The 8,842-nt window shown below is 34.9% G+C and overlaps 2 protein-coding genes across 3 annotated transcripts; both read right to left on the bottom strand.

Moving 5' to 3' along the window:
* Nucleotides 1–2,407: 2,407 nt before the first annotated feature.
* Nucleotides 2,408–2,998, bottom strand: LOC111380339. Its single transcript, XM_023003868.1, has one exon. It carries the CDS (start codon nucleotides 2,996–2,998, stop codon nucleotides 2,408–2,410), a length of 591 nt encoding a protein of 196 aa, XP_022859636.1.
* A 1,331-nt stretch (nucleotides 2,999–4,329) lies between these two features.
* Nucleotides 4,330–8,570, bottom strand: LOC111380341 (ribonuclease H2 subunit A). 2 transcript variants are annotated; one of them, XM_023003869.1, is made up of 9 exons: nucleotides 8,383–8,570; nucleotides 8,230–8,301; nucleotides 7,218–7,341; nucleotides 7,047–7,134; nucleotides 6,245–6,382; nucleotides 6,059–6,146; nucleotides 5,850–5,970; nucleotides 5,547–5,726; nucleotides 4,330–4,698 (listed from the first exon to the last, which is right to left on the bottom strand). In XM_023003869.1, exons 1-8 carry the CDS (start codon nucleotides 8,465–8,467, stop codon nucleotides 5,549–5,551), a joined length of 894 nt encoding a protein of 297 aa, XP_022859637.1. In that variant the 5' UTR covers nucleotides 8,468–8,570; the 3' UTR covers nucleotides 4,330–4,698; nucleotides 5,547–5,548. The 2 variants fall into 2 exon arrangements, with proteins under 2 accessions (XP_022859637.1, XP_022859638.1); XM_023003870.1 differs by lacking the exon at nucleotides 6,245–6,382.
* Nucleotides 8,571–8,842: the final 272 nt, after the last annotated feature.

The following is an 8,842-nucleotide window of genomic DNA, read 5'->3' as shown; positions in this document are numbered from 1 at the left end:
TTTTTTTTATCGACTCTTTTAGCTAAATCAAACATGGGCACATGTACGGCGTAGTCAAGAATGGAGTTGATAAGTGCATATTATGCACTTTATTTGAGGACTTTATACTTGCTTATTTATTGGTAATTACAATGATATCTACTAGTTTAGGTGTAAATACATTAATTGTAGGTAAATCCCAAATTTGAATGTATTTTGGATGCAATTGGGATGAAAAATACATTTTTGGAGCTAAATTTGAGATGATTTGATGCAATTGAAGGCCAATCGGATAGTAATTAATCAATCAGAAACATTAATGGGCCAATCAGAGGTGATTCACAAGTTTTGGGAGCTAAATCTAATATTTGAAAAGTTTAGGGATGTAATTGGAAACTTGGATCAGATCAATTACGGATGATTGAGGAATGATGATGATTCAATTATGAAAATGTAAAGATGAAGGACTAAAGTTGAAAATAAAAAAATGACCAAAGCAGAAGCCAGAGAAGAATTGAGGGACCAACATGATATTGGCCCAAAATTATAAGCAGGAGGCTTTTGTGCACGTATTCCATAGATTAGAAGAGAGTCCATTGATACAAAATTCCATATTATTTGAATTGTCAAGCTTTGAAGAAACTTTCATTACAAGACACATATTCCTACTTATTTCATACACAATGCTTGAAGAACAAAAAGATCGAATGAGAAAAATCAAGAACCATCGGACGAAATCAAGATTCAAGAATATTTTACATCGTTCTTTTTAGTCTTTAGTTATGGATGATGTTCTATCTATTTAATTGGTGTTATTGAAATATTATGATTCTTGGCTATTAAATATAGATGCTACGATAATATTGAATCCAATGTCTTGAAGTCTTTATATTAAATTCTATATTTTGACGCTAGATGTTTGTTTTGTTTGAATGCTTATTATGACCTTAATGTTTTCAACTAATTGACCACTGATTAAATTAATGTGTGATTGCTGTTGTTGTTCAAAATAAGGAATAAAAATAAACATTATGTAATAACAATCATCATGAGGTCATATAGACTATAGGGAAAATTGTTTATACTTTGCATGATCTAAATATATGTTCTTGTATTTAATGAATATTATTAACGAATCATACGTGAAGACGATCTAATTCGACTCGAAATAGATAAGAAGATATATTAGGAAGGTTGATCTTTCAAGTTAAATAAAAGTTGTCAAATTATCAAATTAAGTATTCATAACGCTTACTATTCATATACTTCAAATTAAGTATTCATAACGCTTACTATTCATATACTTGTGAGATAATAAAATTAACAAGTTTTTGACGTCTTTATAGAAAATTTGTTGTTAACTTCGAGAACAAAATTACAAATAAATTGAGTATTGTTGACACGCTAAAAGTGCAGCTTAAATCGAATAGCTCAAAGAATGAAGCCCAACTGAGTAATTCAGGATAAAGGCTCGAATAGGGTTATCAATGAATGCAGTGGAAGCCCACGAACGCGATAACACTATCGCCCAAACTTGCAAGACGCCCAAGATATGAGGGAATGAAATGCCTTGTAGTCGCTCAAAGTTATGACCCTGTTCTTACCCAAACCTTCGAATCGCCCAGGATCTTAGCAAACATAAGATATTATGGTTATCCAAAAGTGCAGTTATCGAAGTAGTTATTAAATAATCTTATCACGTTCCACGATTCAAGGATGTTCAGTTGAAGACGGTTGAACGACAAAAAGTAATGACGGCAGTTAGAGACGGCAGTTCCACGATAAGTTGGCCACTACGAAAAAAGTGGGCAGTTATAAAGCAATTAAGCGGTTGATCACGAAGAGATCATCAAAGGAATATAAAAGGAAGAAAAAATATAGAGCAAAGGACCCCGAATCAAACACTCTCAAACAGAGAATATGTAATTTCAATTCCTTAGTTTAGACTTAAAACATTTCTTTTCAGTACTCGAGTGCTTGCGCTCCTTGGAGGCATTCTGTTTAAATTCCAATTATAAAGTCATCGCCAATAAAACACCCCTATATTTGGGACTTTGTTTCAAGAGGTTTGTTCCTTACACAATCGTCTGATCCCTTTTTAATTGTTAGCGACAACTCGCGCGAAACAAGTATAAAATATACTTCCTAATACCATGCATTTTCTGGAAGTACCTATATCAACTTTTTGAGCCTTCTTTCAGGAATTTTTCATACATATAAAATGATATACCACATCAATTCTCGTCGGCATATATGATAAGATTATATATAGAAAAATGGATCATTGGAAGGTCCCATTCCTTTCATATTCAAATTACGAACTCGTCCATTATGCTTAAACAAATCAGAAGAATAATGGATAAAATTAACACGTGTTCGATATAATAATCCTTTTTTTATTTCCGCCTTATTATTCTGACCACATACCTTAGACGGACCGTTTCGGTTCTACCTTACTGGCCGGTCCATTCTTTATCTCAAATCCACATGCGATTTGCCCTTTCGACCAGTAGCGAAAAATCGAATTGAAAAACCGCAAGATGCCGGTTTTCCTATGACCGTCATCCTTCAATCCAACCTTTCCAATACAAGATACCCTAGGAGAACCCGGTTCAGAGAGCTGCATTGGTGGCTTACCTCCCGGTTCAGACCGGCTTCTGAACAACGAAGAACGTCTCACATGGTTTGGCAGTCGACTAACATCTCCAGCTATGCCCAATCGAGGTGATTGAATAGTACGGGGGAGTCCAATGAGAGATGGTCTGTATTTTAGGTTGGAAGAGAGTGAAGATCGATGAGAAAATGACGTGGAGTTTCGAATTGAACCAGCAAGAAAACCGAGTTTAATGGAGGTTTTACGTTGCATCATTGCATTGCGATTAAACCAATCTTGTTCGTTGTCTTTGGTGACCCAAAATGAGTCAGGTGGGAGATCAAACAGGTTTTTTGGAGAATCTGACATAAGATTTTCATGTGAAAAGCTTTGGTGGTCAAGAACATCGATGGATTCTGAAGCCATACGTATCTATATCCTTCCATCGATATACATATAGTCACGGAGGAAGAATTTTCAAAGTGGGATGGACAGAATTGAAGTTTGAAAAATGGTACAGGGAATCCATATGATAATGACAGTATGATTCATGTTCATTCATTTATGACAACGTATTACTTTCTAAACCCGATCATACGTCCAATTCTCCAGCGTTGGAGTCTGAAATCTGCCAAGAACTTGCAAATAAAGATCAGTTGGAAGTCAAGTTTTATATTGATAGTGATATTCTTGACATTTGATAGGCGTAACACGTTAAGTAGCCATCCCAATTTTCATTTTGTCTTTATTTATCTTATAAATAGGGAATCATCATTAAAAAAATTTATTGCCATCAACGAGAGGGGAGTTAGATAAGATAGGGTGTACGACTTTCTGTTATAAACTTTTCGTCATCGTGAATCACTACATCAACTGAAAACGATATCTCACATTGAGACAGAACTTTACATGAACTGAAAACGACATTATCTCACATTGAAACGAACATCTATAAATCATACATGTTCTTGTATCTATTTCCTTGGTATAAGTTTATTTCTTTTGATGGTAAAATTATGTTTTCTACTTCTCAAAACAACATTATCTTGTGTGTTTAACACGTTTAAAACAAATAACAAGATTTCTAGTGGAGCGTGCCTCTGTTTGAGTTCTTTTATGTACATGTGTGGTAGTACATTTCCTTAGCATTTACTTTAGCCTCTCAATCTCGACCTTTGGATGGTTTTAGCTCAACCTTCGATCTTAGCAACTCTTTTGATAGTTGAGCACAAGCTTTGGCCTATCAAACTCAACCTTCTTGTGACTAGTGAGAGATCTCAACATCTGCTTTGACTTCTTCAGCTAGGTCGTCTTGGTCTTTTTTCTTACCCTAACGGTGGGTTTATTTGGAACAATTGGGTCCATGGGCCTACGTTGTGCCAAGTCAAACCGAGTGTAATATATGTCCTTGGTTAGCTGTGTTGCAATTTTTGCAAAAGTCGAACATACACTTAAAAACAAGAGCTCAACTCATACCATCTCTATCTGTGTTGAAATTGCACCAAGGTATCTCATGTCTCTTTGGATCAATAAAGATTTAAAAACAGTTTACTAGGTGATGCTACCAAAAATCCATACCTGTTGATTTCGAACTCAACGACCGAGGATTAGCACAAACAGAATCTCCACGATTGAGAATGAGCATGAGAATCTCAACAAAAGTATGCAAAAATGCACATGAATAATGATCCCCGACGATGAGAAGGTGAAAGCATGAAGAATATGGTCCTCAACGCAATAGCTCGAGGACACAAAAATTGGTAATAACACTAGGTATTATAAATGTAGCCATCAAAGAGTCAAGGAAAAACAGTAGTAGCACACACAAGGTTTGATACATTCGGCTCTATTCATGCCATTTCCAACTATACAAAAACATCATATTATTTAAGGTGAGAAATAATACAATCCACGGATTATCTTCATTACCTGAAAGACATCGACCACAAGCATTAAAATCTGAGCCACTCGGTGATGGTCGAATAGCTTACTTCCTGGTAATCAAATCCTAGAGTTAGAGATTCTTTCCAAGTTATTCATATTGATATTTTCTGAACTTGCTTCATAGTTTAAGGATGATACTGGCTCAAATTTTATCCTCTCGAAGCCTCTTCATCATATGCTACCTATAATTTCAAAGATAAAAAATTATGCAAACTCTTCAACGAGTTGGAAAAATAAGTAAACAAGCAATGCAGCTGTATCTCCACCATTTTGATATTTGTCTTCCTTTGGAATGCAGGACATTGCTCAATAGTATTAAACAAACCTCAGACTGCTCTTCAGCCGGAAAATAAGCATGCATTCATCTAAATGATATTTGGATATTTACGTCATCTTATGTAGGGGAAACACAAACCTTCTGTTTGGAAAAAACTTATAAATATATATAAACGAGTGGTGGATAAGTGGATATTACTTGTGAATTGCTCGATTGAAAATGAAGTTAGGACATTTATAAATGATTTATAAATTTTGCCAAACAAACATTAATTGGCAAGAGCATAATTCTTCGACTTCAGGCTTGTGTTAAAATTTAACTTCTGCACAACTTCAATCATTACACCATTATTCATATTTAAACCAGCTAAACAAGGGTCAAACACTGCATCCTCAACAGAACTTCGGCTAAAAGTTGACGCACCATAGACAACATATTCATTGCCCGAAAACCTTCAATAAGTAGGATAATTTTCTACCTCGTTCAAATCAAAAAGAAAATGCACCAAGACACCTTCAAATTGTTCAAAAAGATTCTCTTTTAAAACCGGTTGCTAATCACTAGTTTATTACACTAAATGCATTCTTTTTTATTTTCCCATTATCGCTCGCTGATAAATATATGTCATCAGATGAAGGCAAATAATCGACATATAAATGTATTTTCTATGTTAGTATAATGGAAGAAACGATAAAGAAAGATAGGTTTAAAGGCAGACAAATAATCATACCCATTGTAATAAGTAAAACTTGCCTTCAGAAATGGGAGAGTAGCTCAAGTTTACGAGCTTGGAAAAATTTGCAACGACCTTTCCCACTTGATTCAGTTTCTTCACTTTTTCTCTTCACTGGAGTGAAACCAACATTAGTTAGTTTCAATTGTCGTTTCCCAGTTCTTCCATCGCTACCATCCTCATCAGCGTCATCAGTTTCCCTATCAAAAGGAGATCTATTAAGTTTTGATGTAAGCACTGTAAAATACTTTGAGAAGCCTATCAAGCCATTATTACAGTGGCAGCATAGATATTTGGCATCCTATGTTCCTTCAGAGACTAACCATAACACTTCGACCATGTCTTTGGAATATGATGTACATGTTCCCCAACTGAAGCGCACCAGTGTTGGGAATCCGAAGATTGAGTGTTTATGATCTTCCAACCAGGCCTTTGTCTGTGGATCTGCAAGAAATCAATGTAAATTTACATATTGAGAAGATATATTGACTACATAATATTCTAAATCAACAAAAATTAATGAAAGAATTACCTCCGGGATATCCAGATCCAAAAGTTGTATGCATGTTTGCAGCAGTTTCATCAAGCACCCAATCCCGCAAAGCTCTGTCTCTTGTGACCTGAAAGAAAGAACAATTGTGACCCTCAAACCATCCAGAAAAATATGACCATAGAGGAACCTGAAGAACCAACATAAAAAGAAAGTACAAAGAGTCACCTTTGCAACAATACTTGCACCACTTACAACAGGGTAAAGACTGTCAGCTTTCTTTGCAACCACAAATTTAATATTTGGAAATCTCTCAGACAGTTTTACTTTATACTTTTCAGCATCTCCAACTGTATCCACATAGACCTGGTATACAGAGTATGTTAATCTGTTTACAGCTTTTTGATCTATGCTTGTCCACATTTTTTTTTGCCCGTTCTTCATTATTTTTACGACAATGACAGATAAAGCATGTAGAGTAGGTCAGCTGTGTAACATACTATCCTCTAAATATGAAAAATTAGCCAAATACAACAAATACGTGCTTGTTTGGGAGAAACTTTGCGTTGCTGAAATGGAAAATTGATAGAAATGAGTGGTGGATAAGTGGGTAGTAGTAGTGGTATGCGGTTAAAATTAAATTTTGACTTTAATCTTTAAATTGTAATGAGAATATAATTTAAACCAAATAAGCACTGAGCAACGAAGTTTGGGTTAACAAAATTATACGGTCCATGTACTAGTGGGAATTGAACATGAGCCTTCGCAATCTAAAAACCCTGAAAATTTGCCCCAAGAGCTAAATGTAATTTTCAAAAACAAAATTCTAAACAGACAACCAAAAAAAAAAAAAAAAAATTTACTGAATCTTTGATTGAGAGGATTGCATTTCTGTTGGTTTGCTATGGAGTTGATTGTAGAAACTTCTATGTTTATTCTGTTCCTAAACTCAGTATGGCATTTCCTCGATGATTATCACCATTGTCATCATTTTAAAAGCATTCATTAGATATAAATAATAAACTTTTACCTCAGTAAGAAGAATGCCTATGCTCAACACCTTTCTAATGAGGCCCATGGCAGAATCGTGTGATATTTCATTAAGGTTTATCTTATTTCTGTAAAGAATCAAACAGGTAAAGTCATGCAATCAAGCTGCTCCATTGGAGCATGTAAAGAACAGCAAAATTTTAATACTAACTTCTTCAACATTTTGGATGAGAGCTCTCTTGGGTCTATCACATCAACAGCCCATCCGATTGATTCGTCAGCCTTCAAATTCTCAAACAACTCTTCCCTCTTTTCTTCTTTTAACGTCTTTGAATCTGCAAACAAAGAAGTGTAGAGATTTCATTTAGTCGAAATTTTTTTATATCTGATAAATCAATTGGCAATGTTACGAGCCAATGGCCAGTTATAAAAAATTTAAATATGAGAATTGAAGGATCAAAGTGCTCTTGGGTACATTATCCAACAGCATAGACCACAAGAAAATGAAAGCTTTATCCCATTTAAACTCCAAAAAAACCAAGAAAAGGAAATTAGCTAACTCTAGGTTTTCAAATGTGATGCAAATATGATATCCTATGAAGCACCGATGCGGACACAGACACAAGTGTCAGACATGACACGACACGGATTCGTTGACACGCATTATTTGAAAAGAGTATCAACACGACACGTCCCGATATGCTAATTATAATTATATTAATTTTTCATTTTTTATTATTCACAATGTATAGATTTTTTTATTAAATTCAAGCTTGTCAACAATGTACCTTCTAGCTTGTCGTACAATATGTTCTAAGTAAAAAGCCAAAAAATAACTCGGATATGCCACCTGAGGTTTTGGACTCGAGTCGAAGATGTGTCGGTGTTATGTCGTTGTACCTCCTAGTGTGTCGATGACTTGTTCAATTGTGCGAGATGTTGTTCAAGCAGATTTTCTTTGAGCTAACCTCAGTTCTCCTCTTATTCATTTAAGTTTATTATCTACCTAATTTTATAATTTTCTGTGATCTACTTTCAGTTTATTCCCGTTGTTCTTAACTCGTTACCGAGATATATTACGCCTAAACATAGCAGGAATTAATACCCTTTTAATCATAGTTAAAATTCAAGACATCTTCAGAAAATTTGATAAAAGCTAAGAAAACACCGATCTCACAAATGGGTAAAAAAGGGAAAATTTAAACAAGCCTTAAAGTTTGTACCTGCAAATTTGAGTGTGGATAGAGTTTTCTGGTAGGAGCGAGCACAGTACAAGCACCCATAGACCATTGGTCCTGTAAAACATAAATTTGTATTTATAGAAAGGGGAAAAATACAGATGTCAAACTTCAATCAAGTACTGAATCAGTGTATACCTAAAACAGGACCACGACCAGCTTCATCAATGCCCATTATGCAAGGCTTCGATGCCCATTTCGGCAGTGCCGTCTCCGATTCCATTGGAGGTATTTTTTTTCGCTCAGGCTCCCTGTTCCCGCCAAAAGAGGGGCTTGGCTACTTGCTAGGAAGATGGCTGCGTGCGTTTTGGGGAACTTTTGTTAATTGGCCGCTAAGTCCCCGTTTCCCCCGCCCCCTTAAATTCCCCTTTATTGCATTCTATTTTTCTCAATTCTTTTTTTAACTACACAATCTTTCATAAAATAATATTATACATAAATTAAAAAAAATTCTTCTTTTTCAACTATTTATTTTTTAAAAAATACTATTCCTCCTATTTTTATTTTCAATAAATAGGAGCCAAACGGAGACTAATAATAACAAAAATATCACTTGCTCCACAAATTTTTCGCTTTTTTAAAAACCCAAAAGGTCAAA

The sequence above is a fragment of the Olea europaea genome, unplaced genomic scaffold, assembly GCF_002742605.1.
Source record: "Olea europaea var. sylvestris unplaced genomic scaffold, O_europaea_v1 scaffold2129, whole genome shotgun sequence".
NCBI classification, from domain to species: Eukaryota; Viridiplantae; Streptophyta; class Magnoliopsida; order Lamiales; family Oleaceae; genus Olea; species Olea europaea.
Note: the sequence above shows the minus strand (reverse complement) of the source record. Positions and strands in the feature narration are given on the sequence as shown.